At 21.1% G+C, this 16,134-nt stretch overlaps 2 protein-coding genes across 3 annotated transcripts; one reads left to right on the forward strand and one right to left on the reverse strand.

Moving 5' to 3' along the window:
* Positions 1 to 1,585: 1,585 nt before the first annotated feature.
* LOC122720457 (heterogeneous nuclear ribonucleoprotein H2-like) lies at positions 1,586 to 7,296 on the reverse strand. 2 transcript variants are annotated; one of them, XM_043947241.1, is made up of 9 exons: positions 7,179 to 7,296; positions 6,377 to 6,654; positions 6,166 to 6,309; positions 4,416 to 4,554; positions 2,988 to 3,157; positions 2,464 to 2,657; positions 2,238 to 2,357; positions 2,063 to 2,162; positions 1,586 to 1,893 (listed from the first exon to the last, which is right to left on the reverse strand). In XM_043947241.1, exons 2-9 carry the CDS (start codon positions 6,633 to 6,635, stop codon positions 1,808 to 1,810), a joined length of 1,212 nt encoding a protein of 403 aa, XP_043803176.1. In that variant the 5' UTR covers positions 6,636 to 6,654; positions 7,179 to 7,296; the 3' UTR covers positions 1,586 to 1,807. The 2 variants fall into 2 exon arrangements, with proteins under 2 accessions (XP_043803176.1, XP_043803256.1); XM_043947321.1 differs by having other exon boundaries at positions 6,377 to 6,644; positions 7,179 to 7,279.
* A 597-nt stretch (positions 7,297 to 7,893) lies between these two features.
* On the forward strand, positions 7,894 to 10,198 carry LOC122711425 (MOB kinase activator-like 1). Its single transcript, XM_043930236.1, has 5 exons — positions 7,894 to 8,109; positions 8,947 to 9,113; positions 9,194 to 9,421; positions 9,484 to 9,647; positions 9,746 to 10,198. The coding sequence occupies exons 1-5, from the start codon at positions 8,096 to 8,098 to the stop codon at positions 9,824 to 9,826; spliced, it is 654 nt and encodes a 217-aa protein (XP_043786171.1). The 5' UTR covers positions 7,894 to 8,095; the 3' UTR covers positions 9,827 to 10,198.
* The last annotated feature ends 5,936 nt before the right edge of the window (positions 10,199 to 16,134 follow it).

Consider the following 16,134-nt stretch of genomic DNA (forward strand, 5'->3'; position numbering starts at 1 on the left):
AACATAATTATTTTTATTAATTATAATAAATTATTCTTTTCTGCATAATAATTCATAATTGACAATATAATTGTTTCATAAAACTAAATTACTTTAATATTCCCTACTAGCATATATACACACATATTACATATTCATTAATAAATTCCAATTGCTCGATATGGTGTCGCATCTTAAATGCATACACTAGTTCTTTGTACTATTTATCATTTATATATATGTATATTTATGATATTGATTATAAGCAAAATTATTTATTTATTTATGATTTAGTTACAATTTAAAGATATATATTTTATCTATAAAAATTTATATATTCAAAAAATAAAAATTTTATCTTTTAAAAAAAAATTATATTTTAAATTTAATAAAAAGTTTATTATTAAGCATTATTATACTGATAATATATAATATATCATATTATGATATAAATGAAAGCCTTCAATTATAAAGATAATATTTATTATGCTTTATAAAACAGGTCATTATTTATAAACAGGTCAATATTAATCATATGTTATTCTTATTAATTTCATCCACAAGATAAATTTGTAAGGGTACACTTTATTATTATTATATGGAATATAAACTTCTTTCACTTACAAAAGATAAGATCTTAAACAAATACAATCATTTTTTGTTTTGTTTACATTTTCATTATAAAGAAAAATAAGAAATATTTTTCTTTATAATGAAATGTTGTTTAATGAAAAAAATAATATATATATATATATATATATATATATACACATAATATTTTTTCTCCTTTTTAACTTAATATATTTTTTAGAAAAATTCGACTTAAACTTAATATATTTTTAGAAAAATTAAACATGAGTATAATTGATTCAAAAACATATTTTTCATAAATGCTAAAAATAGAATAAATTCAATAATATTTGATATTTGCTGGATTTTTTAAATATACTTTTTCTTTTTTTCCAAAATATTATATGAATATTATTAAAAATTTTATAGTCGAAATATTTTGCATATCACTTAGAATAGTTAAATATAATGTAATAGTTAGTTTTGTTTAAAAGAATTAACACAAACTATATATAACTTATGTTATTAATATGAATTATTATTTAGATAAATATATTACAATATGATAAATCGTAATTGTTGAATGTCATTTCCATTTCAATATGAACTATCTATCTTTATGATTGTAAACATTACTTCTAATTTTAATAATAATTTAATGCAGCTATTTATTATATAATTTATTAATGTGCTTATCCTGCAATATTAGAATTTGGAACACTTTTGTGAGATCTTAATAAAATAGCGAATGTACAATGTAAACTGGAGTATAATATCAATATTAATAACAATAAGAAAAATAAAAAAATATGAAATAATTTTTTTGACTTGAATTTTTCTGACTTAAGAAAATTATGCTGATTTTAAAAAATATAATTTACTTTTTATGATTGTTTAAATTTATAATAGAAATAGAAATTACACAATTTAAGATTATAATTTATAATATATAAAGTTCAATATTTTTATTGAACATAAATGAAAATGAAAAAAAAAGATGAAACAATTATAATGAATTCTGATCAATGAAAATTGACCATAAAAAAATATTTGACTAATGTTATTACCAGTAATATTATATTAATATTAGAAAATAAAACATAAACTTATGTAATTTTTAAAATATAATGAAACAATAGTAATCAATTCTTGATTGAATGCGAAAACGAAATTTTACTGTAATTATAATTCAGTATATTAAATATTTGATTTACGAAATGTTTTATCGTCGATAGCGTAGAAAACGCGACATCCGGCCTCAAAAACTGTTATAATTACTTCCTCCTAATTGAGAGCTGAAGCCCCTATTTGGAGAATATCCTGGCCTGAAGTTGTTACCTAAACCTAACATATAATATAAATATAAAATTACATTATATATCAATATTAATAATATCCATAAAATAATTGCAAAATAAGAAATAATTTAAAAAGGAATACAAAATTAGTATGCTAATGAAAGCACAAAAAATAAAGAAAAAAGAAAATAATAATAAAAAAGCAAAAGGCATACCTCCACAAAAATTTCCAATGCCACCTAATGACATTCCACTTGAACCACCAGTTGAATTTAAAAATAATTCAATATATCTATGTGACATATGACTTTTGTCCTATAATAATATAATATATAATAGAAATGTTAAGATAGTAGTTGAAAGTTACAATGACAATTAAATTTAATTAACCTTGGACATGGCTTTAACAGCCTCTTCATGAGTTGCAAATTCCACATCAGCTTCTCCAGAAGGACGTCCACCATTTTCAAGAATAATTCGTACATTAACTGGTTCAATAGGTCTAAAGAACTAAAATTATACAATAAAATATCATTGAGAGAGAGAGAGAGAGAGAGGGTGGAGGGAGAGAGAAAGGGAGAGAAGTATTTAATGATTTAATCAATTTGAAACCTACATCAGCTATATCTTGTTCGGTAGCTTTAAATGGCAAACCACGCATGTGTATACTATGAATACCGGAATTACCACCCCATGTATCACCGCTACCTCTGAAATTTCCACCTTTCATATCCAAACCTCCTCTCATTCCCATATTTCCACCGCGTGAATCAAAATTATTACCGCTTCCCCATGGACCACCATCAAAATCTAAAATATCAAATATTGATAATACATAAAGAAAAAATTTAATATATAGTAATGCTTGTTTAATTGATATCAGTTGATCTGATGAGATTAGATTTAATTATAAAGATTCTGGAATTTTATATTTTATTCAAATCTATTGCAAATGAGAATGATAAACATTAAAGAAACAGATAACATAGTAACTCTTTTTATAAAAATATAAAGAATTAATAAACTCAGCATTAACTAAGCAGGAAAATTGTTAAACTTAAAAGTTAAAATTACATTAATTAAATATGCATTACTATAATTCTTACTTTTTATTTTAAATAATTAATAAATTGGTAATACCTCTATTTCTAGAACCTCTACTATTATTGCTGAAACGATTCATCCCTCCGAAACGGGAACCACGGTCATAAGGAGCAGGTCTCTGATTGAAACCTCCCATTGGTCCTCGCATTTTCGGACCAATACTAGCACGTACTTCAGATAAACTGCTTCGGAAGATTTCGATGTATCTGTTAAGATTGATATTATAATTATTATTATTTTCATATGAATATTATTGCCGTTCGTATAGTCGGCTGCCTTCTCAAATAAGAGAAAATTTGATGCAAAAATATCAACGAGCATAAGATTTTTAAACGAAGGAAGATATAAATAACGGTACGAATGTAAAATAAACCATTTTATACCGGTACTAATCAATTATTTATGTTTTATGTTTTAAACATTAAAAAAATATTAAAAATAAAAGGAAAAAAATGATAAATGGCTTATGGAAAAAATCCATATTGAAAATTTTGTAATGGATTAACTGTTCATACTACACCTCCGCATATTTATTAAACCTGTGTGTAGATACCCTCCCTCGGTGACATTGCATTTTGATATCACCATTATCCATTGAGATGCTGATGATCCTTAGGTATATGACAATTACAATTGCACTTTATGCAATAAGAGAAAAAGAGAAAGAAGAGATTAAATAATAAGTATCGAGAAGCGATACAAATAAAATAAAATGTTTTATATTCAGATACATATTATATTTTTATTAAAAAAAGAAAGGAAAAGAAAAAATCTAGAAAGCTAAAATAATTAAAAATAGCGCATTTTATTTTATATAATATAATGTAATATTTCCGTGCAATTAAAGAGCTATATGAATCAACTATACATAGTGATTTTTAGAAAAAAATTGTGCAAAGCCTTTTAATTTAAATTATTATATTGTTTTGCATAAAACGTACAATTGTGCAATTGTCGAACAGTTGTGCCAAATTAGATCGATGATTACTACCTCTGTAGCGCCCACCCATCCTGGGTTAGCCCTACCCACTTCCCATGGGATTTGGTGATGTAAGGGGGTACCTCCCGCCCGGCACCCACCCATAGGTTTTAGTTGGGCCAACAGTACTTTCGCTTACGTACGACTAACTTTTTTTTTGTTCAAAGAGAAGCAGTTTCCTTATTCGATTAATTTCTATATTAGCATATAAATAAAATAACGAATGTAATTTATAATATGTGTTTAAAATACATTTTGTAACTATATACTATAACAATAAATATTTTTATTTAAATATAATTTATTTTTATTAAAATATTTGCTCATTTATTAAATAGGGTTTATTAAATAAAAAAACTGCATCTGTATAAAAATTCGCTCCCGCTATTTACTAACAAAATTTATATACCTACATGTACTACGATCATAAAATGATATTGAAAAGTCGTAAGTATACCCAAACCCAGCTAGCGTCAGTGCCCCACCTGTGTCCTATCTTTTCCTTGTGTTTCTGCAGAGCGCGCTCCGCAACATCTTTGTTAACAAATTGAACGTAAGCCTCCCCAGTACTGCGGCCCGTGTAGTCTGTCGGTAGTGAAATCCCGTTCGGCAATATCTCCAACCCTGACCCACACATAATCAAACATCGACATTGTAGCGTAACACCCATTGATTATAGTATTGTCAGTTTATTTAAAACCCTATACAGAATACTATACAGAAGCAAAATTTAAAATATCCTTTGCACATTATGTGCAAAACGTCTTGCATTAAAAATATGCATTTTTTACAATAACAATAACAATAACAATAATAATATTAATAATAATGATAACAACAACAATAGTAGTAGTAATAGTAGTAGTAGTGGTAGTAATAGTAATAGTAATGGTATTAGTAGTAGTAGTAGTAGTAGTAATAGTAATAGTAATAGTAATAGTAATAGTAGTAGTAGTAGTAATAGTAATAGTAATAGTAGTAATAGTAGTAATAATAGTGATATTAGTAATAGTAGTAATAGTAGTGGTAGTGGTAGTGGTAGTAATAGTGGTAGTGATAGTGATAGTGGTAGTGGTAGTAGTAGTGGTAGTGATAGTGGTAGTGGTAGTGGTAGTGGTAGTGGTAGTGGTAGTGGTAGTGGTAGTGGTAGTGGTAGTAGTAGTAGTAGTAGTAGTAGTAATAGTAATAGTAGTAATAATAATAACAATAATAATGACGACGATGAAGATAATGATAATAATGATAATAATGATGATGATGATGATGATAATGATGATAATGATAATAATGATGATGATGATGATGATGATGATAATAATAATAATAACAAAATAATAATAATAATAATAACAATAATAATAATAATAATAATAATAATAATAATAATAATAATAATAATAATAATAATAATAATAATAAAGAAATATTAATTATGCCAAAGTTAAGAATTAAATTCTACAATTTAAAGAATATATTTTTATATATTACATATGTAACATATAGAAATTAAATTTTTGAAATTTTTTTCTTTTTAATTTTATAAAAGATTGCATAAAATATAGAAATTTTATTTTTATTGATCTTAAATCTTAACTAGGGCTACCTGATGATTAAAAAACACAGAGATACTGCTTAGGATAAATATAAAACAAACTTCAAAAATTTATATATGAGATCTTTAAAATATTAAAAATTTTTAGCATATGATTTATTTTGGCAACATTTTTAATCTTGCATTCATATTCTAGAAAACATATGTTATTTATTTTTAATTTTAAATTACTTGTATTTCCATTCAAAACTGATTATTTTACATTATTTTTATATTACATAAAAAACTATATTTTAATATAATAATATTGATACATATTTAATATTATGTATTATAATCATCAAAAGTATTTAATCTCTGTGATTCAAAATTGTTATTTGATCAACAAAAATTAAATTACATTACATAAAAAACTATATTTTAATATTATGATAGATATTTAATTATATATATATTATATGATATAGTACATATTATGTACTATAATCATCAAAAACATTTAATCTTTATGATTCAAAATTGTTATTTGATCAACAAAAATTAAATAAGAAAATGAAAAAATTAATTAAAAAAAGAAAAAATAAAATATATTAACAAAATATATGTTAACATCTAATATCAAATCTAATATCAAAAATATATATTATTAAAAAATAGGTAAATACATATATAACATAAAATACCTGAGAAAAATTGTGCAATCTCTTCTTTGGAACAGCCAAATGGTAGACCACGTAATCTCACACAACCATCATCCATAGCATTTTCTAGGTTCATACCACTTCTTTTAACTACCCACTCCATTTCACCTCTTTTTGCTTTAAAAACTAAAGAAAGAATATAATATATTAATTATTTATTTTCTTCAAAAATTTTTAATTTTTTTTAACAGACCCTCTATATAACGATGTCCCATGTGATCTCTATCTCGTTTGCAAGCTTTTTCAATATCTTCAAGTGTGTCCATTTCTACATAAGCCTCTCCACTTGGACGTCCTTCTCGTGACATTGTCATATGAACACCATTTTTACCATTTGTAATAGAACAATCGCTAAAGAATTTCATGATTTCATCAACAGTAGTTGACCATGGAAGTCCACGTAATTTAACAACATAACCTTCGTCATCATGATCTCCACTTCCATTAGACATGGTTTTAGTCTAAAATAAACTGTATTATGACTTATGAAAATATATTGATTTCTTTTTTTTATATATAAAATTTTATATTGTATTTAATTAAATGATGATTATTATTATTTTTATTTATTTTTCAAATGCTTCAAATATTAAAATTTTTTTTTATATAAATTTTCATTTAAATTAAATATAATATATAATATCATATATTAAATTTTTAATAAGTTACTTTAAAAAATTAATGATATTCAATAAAATATTAAAATAAAAATAAAATGCTACAATAAAAATTTCGTAATATTTTATTAAATTGAAAGATGTATGTGTGTGTGTGTGTGTGTGTATGTATGGGTTTTATATTTTATATATATATATATATATATATATATGTATATATATATGTAAAAGTGCAACATTTGCAATTTTCTTGTAAGAAAAGCTAAAAAAAAAGTACTTCGTAACTAAAAAATTTTTATAATATAAAAATATTTTCTCATTTTTATGCAAATAAAACTTATTTATTTAATAAATTATAGGTACTATATTTATACTTACAACTTTGCTAGTTTATAAATTGAAAAGAATCACAAATTAATTTTAATTGACAGCGAACGTTTATCCAACACCACGCTCTATAAAACTACCAGCAAAATGGCGTTTATCATAACGATATTTAAGGCTCGTTTATAAATGTAAATGAAGTATATTATAGTATTTGTAATTTTTGTTTACTAAAATTAATAATTTTTTATAATTTAATAATTTAAATCTTGCAAATAATATATACTTTAATCAAAAATATTTTATGTTTTTTAATATTTTATTATAAATAACTAATTATTACTTTATGAACACTTATTATTACATAAAACAATCATACTTTATTAATTTAAATAAAGAATTATATTTCAATAAAATTGAAATAAAATATATAATTTAATAATATAAAAAAATCTTTTAATATTATTTATAAAAAACAAATATAATTATTATTAATATTTATATTGAAGTTCTTAAATTCATCTAAGTTTTATTACATAAGAAATATTTTTTATTTACTATATCAATTGTATTATAAATACTATAATAATATATTTAGATTTTAGATATATTTTAAATATTAATTATAAATATTATTTATAATATCAATATCATATATTTGATATTGAACTTTGAACAATTAAATATTATAAATCATAACGTTACAGATGAATTAAAAATATGTCTACAATCACGTCTGAATAGAGGTCGTGACTGAATCTAAAAGAGTAAAATCCCGTTCAATAGTGGAAAGATTAAAGTGAGCTGATCGTCAAAAAAGTAGTTGACAAAACTTATATTGTACTGGTGGAAGTGAATGTATGATCGATTTTAAAAAGAATCGTTCATAGTTAAGTCTCAAAGTATATTATATATTGTAAAAATTAACGACACGTATAGCCGTAAATTGATAGATCATTCAGAAGTGCACAATGAGCTTCCTATTGTAAGTTTTTTTTCTATTTCCAATGAAAATCGACATTTTCTTTCGCGATACGCTTTTATTTTATTGAAATTCTGCATTATGATGTATGATGCACTGAAAAAATGGATTTTGCATTTAATATTCTTTTGTTAATTAATTATTCGATATCATGCTAATCTCATTCACATGTGAATGACAAATGACAGTAAAGAAAAAATTAATAATTTTTTACCATGAATCGATCACAATGAGAATAGATATTGATAGGAACTACTTGTTATTCTGAAAATAATCTTCTTAATTAATTTAGATTTTTAATGTATTCTTGAAATTGTCATTTTAATCAACTAATCGATGAATAAAAATAACACAATGCTATAATTTTTGTTTTAAAAAATTTTCTGTTTTTTCAAATTTTCAATCTTCTTTTTCGCCTCTACTTTCACTTATGTCCTATACATATATTCATCATATATTAAATATATCGAATTATATCACGGAAATAGAATCTTTCAGAATGTTTCGATTAAAGAAATGTTATTTATAATTGATATATTTATTATATTTATTAATTAATCTAATTGATTTTAATTATTCATAAATTTTTGTTTTTGTATTTCATTTGATTCCTAATGAATTAATCTTTGTTTATTTCTAATACATATAGTTATTTGTACAAAATTTATGATAAAATGATTCAATTTCAAATATATATATAAAATATAAAATATAAGATAATGTAAAAAAAATATATAAACGAAATATAAGATATAGATATAAATAAAAATTTTATAATTATAATATTATTTTTTTGTTGTAATATAAAAAGTTAACTATTATTCAAACATGTTTTTTAAGTGGAAGCAGATCTTCAAAAACCTTCAAGCCAAAGAAAAATATTCCAGAAGGAACTCATCAATATGACTTGATGAAGCATGCAGCAGCCACTTTAGGTTCTGGCAATTTAAGACTTGCAGTTATGCTTCCAGAAGGTGAAGATTTGAATGAATGGGTTGCAGTAAATAGTATGTATTACTAATATATTGTAGTATATTTTTACTTATAATATTCAATAAATTATAAAAAAAAAAAATGATTGTTTTAGCTGTTGATTTTTTCAACCAAATCAATATGTTATATGGCACTATCACAGAATTCTGTACTGAAGAAAGTTGCCCCATCATGTCTGCAGGACCAAAATATGAATACCATTGGGCTGATGGGCATACTGTCAAAAAACCAATTAAATGTTCTGCACCAAAATACATTGATTATTTAATGACTTGGGTACAGGATCAATTAGATGATGAAACCTTATTTCCTTCAAAAATTGGTTAGTTATATTATTTTAAATATAATATTTTCATATTAATATATTAATTTTTAATTTTTTAGGCGTTCCTTTCCCAAAAAACTTCTTGTCTATTGCTAAAACAATATTGAAAAGACTATTCAGAGTATATGCTCATATTTATCATCAACACTTTAGTGAAGTCGTTCAACTTGGCGAAGAGGCACATTTAAATACATCATTCAAACATTTTATATTTTTTGTTCAAGTAAAAAATTTAAAACTAAACTTTAACGAATTAAAAAACAAATTTTATTTATTATAATTTTTTCAATATTAATACTTTCTTATTTTCTATTCTTATAGGAATTTAATTTGATAGAAAGAAGAGAATTGGCACCATTGCAAGAATTAATAGAGAAGTTAACAGCAAAGGATGCTCGATGAATGATCTTGATAGTTAACTGAAAACTCCAAAGAATCTCACCGTGCTATCTTTTTAACGTGTAATTGTGCATGTTATTTAATTAATTCAATTCATTGCTAATGCAATCATTGCCTCAAGCTAGAAATCATTGGTATTATATAATATAAAATATTTTATTCATTTACAAAAAATAAGTAATTGATTCAAATATTTTATAAAGTAAATGATTCAGGTATTTTATAACAAAGTTAATTCTTGGTAAAAAAAAAAATTTCAATCTTTTAAAAGATTGATAAAATTGATATGATAAGAATTAAGGAGGTAAGGATTATAAACATACATTTTTAAAAAATAATTACATCTGCACATTTGAAACAAATTATAATTTGTTTTGTTTCTTATATTTCAAAGAAAGGAAAAATGTTATTTCTTAAAAATGTTTTGTTGTTAATTGTAACATATTAATGTATAACAAATTTTGAGAAAAAAAGTACGACATACATAAGAAAAAATTAATTCATATTGGTTATATAAAAGGAATTATAGCTGTAAAAAAATATTTGAATTCGATTTTATTTTCATTATTATTATTTTTCAAACTATTATGTAGTTTTATTATAAAAGTTTGAGAAATATTATCATTTTTATAAATAAAAATAATAGTATTGACTATATTTTGTAACATTTGAAAATAAGAATCCTCTCGATAGCATTTCTTTTGTTTTTTTATCTTTTCCTTTTTTTAATTTATAATTCTTCGCAAAAATGTTAAATTTTTAATTATTGATATAAATTGAAATAGGTCGAAATTTGATATCTTATTGATGAACTATATTGTTAATATATAATACATAATGTTATTAAGTTAATATATACGCTATTTACATATAACTTCATAATAATTAATTTAGATAATTATATGCTAACTATACTTGCAATAAAATTTATTTATAATATTAGGAATTTTATATGAATTAAATTTTTGTTTTTTATATGAGTGAGTTTAGTTTTTATATTATCTGTTTAGTCTTTCATATTATATCTTATATATGTTTATATATTATATCTTCAAACTATTTGTGTTATTAGGAAAGTTTATTGTATATTTAATTTTCTTTCTTTTATTTCATTTAAAAATTATTTCTCTTTGAACATTTTGAAATTTTTTATAAAAAAATTTGCACATAAATATATTAAAAGTTAATAATTATTTATGTTCTTATAATATAGATTTTATTGAATTGAGATATTAATAAAAATTATATTTAATTTGATGGATACAGGGTATCCCAGAAAAAAAATAAAGGATGGACACTTTCATATAAATAACAATAAAAACATAATATATATAGTTACTATAGTTTCGTTATTATATAAGAAATCAATTTTGATATATAGAAATATCGAATAGAACATACATTTGTTTTACAAACGTATTTAATTACTATTTTTTTTGCTTTTAAGAGAAATCGAATATTTATAATCACTTAATGTCTCACGCATGGTAATTGCATTTTTTATATTCATTCAAATATTTAAATGAATACATTGTGTTTGTTTGTAATAAGAAAATACTTATATTAATATTTATAAGTTATATTTTTACTGTAATGATCGAATTTTATATTTTTATGTAATAAGCTATATTATGATGACATGAATTTTTAATTATTTTTTATAGTTATCCATATAAATTATTGCGTGTGATTACAAAAAGTATGTTTGATTTCTATATATTAAAATATTTTTTTATAAATATTGTATAAAAAATATGATTTATATTTATGTCTTATAAAAGATACAAGATACATTAATCACATTTTATTTTGATATTCTTCACTTAAGATTTGAATAGTGATTTGATATTTAAACAATTGTTTATGAAATATAGTTTACATATATTTTATTTAGAAATTATGAATTAAATAATGTAATATTACAGATCTAATTCAATATTGTTTATAATATGTCTTTAAGTTTTAAATATTTTTCAAGTTGTTAAATATTTCTTAAACTTATCAATAACTTTTGGTATTATTTAATCTCCAAGAAAAGCTCAATATTTTAAAATTGCAAATAGATAAGAAATATTACAACTTCTTGTATGTCTTATCAATTCAGCGACTGCATATCAAAAATTCAGAACAAATCTAATTTTATAATTTAATAACTAAAAAATTAGGAATAAAAGGAATTTGAAATTACATCAGAAATTAAATTATTAGATTTCAAATGGAATAAAAACATGTTATTTTTTATAAAAAAAAATATTCTTTAGTTTGTATCGATTAAAATTTCTCTTTATTTAAATTTTTTGCATTAATATATAAAAATTGAAATAGTATAAGATTGTTCGATGTGATAACATTTTTCATGTAACCTACAAGGATCAATAAGAAATTTCACAATAAAATTAATATAAATGTATTTTATTATAAATGATATGAATGAACTAGCTTTCGTAAATACTCATATATATGTATTTATGAGTAGTAAAAAAAAAAAAAGCAAATAATTATATAAATGGAATCGAACAAACTTCGAAGATAATGATAGGCGATTTGAGAGATAAATTTTTTCGTGGCGGCTTTCAAATGCATTTTTGAATGTAAAATGAATATAAACAGTAAAAGTAATGATAATAATGACTCGTATTGACGATAATATTATATTCAGTACTTAAGAAAACCGATAGAATTGTATCTTAAAAGAAAAATTTTGCAGCAGATATATGATTTCATTCCTCTTTTCTTTAATCTTAAACATTTTTCGATCAGAGGAACGAAATCGTTTGAATATATTAGTGTTGCTAGTTAGATATTATTTTATACAAATAACGCTATTAATAATTGCAATTATTATTATTATTAATAATATTATTATTATTATTATTACTATTATTATTGTTATTAATAATATTATTCAGACGATTATCGCTAATACTTTTATTGCTATTATATTTATATAATATTTAATATAATATAATATTATATAATATTATAATTTACGATTAGTATTGTTGGATCAATATTGAATAATTGTTTTTAATAACTTAAAATAAACTTCCTTGAATTTTTCCTTTTTTTTGACTGAAAATATACATGATATATAATTGATTGGTTTATTTGATTTAAATTTCAAAATCACAAATGATTTTTTCTTTTACACACACATATATATATATATATATATATATAGTGTATAGTCACTAACATTAATATTCGATCATCTTTCTAGATTTGTTATCTTGTATAATTATATTTCGTAAATATATTAAAAAATTATTTCTAGTAATAGTTATTTATATATTTATTGATTTTTAAAAAAAATCATGATTTTTTCAATGAATTTTATACAATAACAATATACAAATAAATATTTTATATATAATCAAACATTTAAACAATATTAAAAACGAAAAAAATAAAATATTGAATTCATTTTTGTAGTAAATATTAGTAAAATATAAAAATGAAATGAATTCAGTATTCAAATAAGTAAAAAAAATAAGTAAACGTATAAAAATTTGTTTACTTTTAACGGACAGAAAAAATATATTAGAACAGAGATGTTTGATTTCAAAGAAAATAATTTGATATTAATATTTTTTTTATAGATACCATATTAAGGTCAATTTTTTTTTAAAATAGAACGATATGTTATTTTATTTATCTTTTGATGAAATATTTTAAGACGAATACAATAATCTATAATTGAAGATCGTTCAAATATCTCTTTCGAAACCGAACAACATTGGTATGATGTATTTTTTTATCATTAAAAATAAATAAGTTATTTAGATAGTTTATTTTAAATCCTTCATCCTGTGTTTACAAAAATATATGATTACATTTGATTTAGATATCGTTTATTCACATACAAAGTAACAAATTCAAAATGTATCTTATGATTGTATTTGAATATTAATGTAAGTTTAATAGAATGTTTAAATGAAGTAAATAGTAATAGTAAAGAATTATTCTAAAAATTAAAATAAAAACTATTATGCAAAAATATAAATTGTAGCTTATTTATTAAGTTTAAAGCAATTTAATTTTATATTAAAAAATACGGAAATAGAATGAAATGATTCTTCGTTATATCTATTTTTTTTTTCACTTTATTTAGTATAAAATTAAGTTGTTTATGTAATTTGAAATAAATAAAAAATGTCTATTAAATAAATTTTAATGGACATTTCTATTTATTAAATTTTACTCGTTCAGTTATTAAAATTATTTTTTATTTTCTATTTACTTCATTCGAACATTGTATGTTTTATCATGATTTCTATAAATTTATTTTTTTTAAGCTTATGCTGTTAAATGGACATTGTATGCTTGATGTTGCTGAAAGCTTCATAATTATTGATTAAACGAATGTTTGATAGATTTTAGAATTTTAGAAATTTGAATATGAAAATTTTAGAATTTTGAATATCGGTGATATATGAGCATTTTGTTTTATTTAGATAGAAATAAATAAAAACATATAGAAAAATATAAAAAAGTAAAAAAAAATTATGAAAATTATAAATTATATTAAATTATATTTAACGAATTTTAAATTTTTAAGATGGTTTATATGCTCTTTTTTAGATAACTAGAAAAGTAACTAAAAAATTTAATAATTTAATTTTTTTTTACTTTTTCTTTTATATTTTAAAAGGAATATAATTGTAACAATTGATTTTTATTGAATTTATAAAAATAAAGATATAAAATATAATTTAAATAGAACGAATTTGACATTTTTATTTTTTATAATTAAATAAAAATATATATGTTTGTTCATATATTATTTATTATCAATTATTCTATACAAAAGCTTTCAGAAATATCGATTGTCAATTTTTTATGTATCAGTACGACACATAATATATTTGTGCAAATATATTATATTATATATATTTATAATATATTTCAAATAAACGAAAGTCCATGTAATCATAATTGCATGTAAACAATAATTGCTTTTTATAATTCCATACTTTCTTTTTTCCTTTTGAAATTGAAACTTTATTTATCCCATCTTTCATTTTTATTAAAAATAGATTTTGCGAAATATTATGCCATACATGATATGGAAGGAATATTTAAAAACATACGATCTTTGATCCGTAAATATGAGATAAGAGTAACAATGGAAAAAAAAATATTAAACATCAAATATTTATATTCATATGAAGTGTATAAATTTTATGTGTTACGAAATCGATTATGATAAGGAATACTGTTAAATAATATATTGCTTGCATTGAAAAATACAGAGCTTCAATTGAAAAATACTTATATACTAATATTTTTTTATACATAATAACTATTTTTGAATTTGAATATAATATAATATTATATAACAAAAATATTATATAATAAAAACTTATCTGGAATAAATTCCAGAATATTGACATTATATAATATTTTATTTAATAAAATTTTATAGATAGATTATTAATATAAACATTTTATTTAAACCTATAAGTGAATCATTATAATATTCAATCTGTATGTATAATATTCAATCTGTTTATTTGCCGAAATCCATAGGAACAAAATACTTTCATAAGATTTCAATTAAAAAGATTGAATATATTTTTTTACATATTTATTTATTCTCCACGTGTACAAGAAAGTTACTAATATTTGAATCAATTTGAATTTCAGCAAAGAAATGTATTAGTTGAAAGAACTTTATCTTTATCTTATGAATGTTTTTTATTTCGATATGAGATTGTTAAATAGAAAAAAATAATAATCGAATTTCAATATCTATATTTCAATTATATTAATATCATGTTTTATCTTTATTAAAAACTTATATAAATATTACTTTATAAAGTATAATAATAAATAAATAAATAAATAATATTTTTTTTTACAACATTATTATTGCATACGGACGATATTTTTATTCACTATTCATATTTCTTTGAATAAAATTATTTTGGTAATTAATTGTTATTTATTTTTGTTATTTATTATTATTATATATAATTTAATTTTATATAAAAATTACTCAATTAAAAAAACTTTAAAACTTAAACTAACTTATTTAAAACTTTATTTTAAATATGTATTCAAATATGTAATATTTTATTAAACTCCGAATTCGATTTCATAATATGAGATCAGTTGAATTATATAGAATTGAAATAGCATTGTTAACAATTGAATACTAATTTAGTCTTTTAGAAAAAAAAAACTAGATGAAAACAAAAAAATGAAATAGTAATATTCGAAATCGAATTTTATGTTTACGTGTATATAAGAAAGCCTAAATCAACAATCTTTGCTGTTATCGAAATAATATTGCTTTATTCTGATTTTGA

This window comes from Apis laboriosa, unplaced genomic scaffold (genome assembly GCF_014066325.1).
Source record: "Apis laboriosa isolate Shangri-la unplaced genomic scaffold, ASM1406632v1 scaffold104_cov149, whole genome shotgun sequence".
NCBI lineage: Eukaryota > Metazoa > Arthropoda > Insecta > Hymenoptera > Apidae > Apis > Apis laboriosa.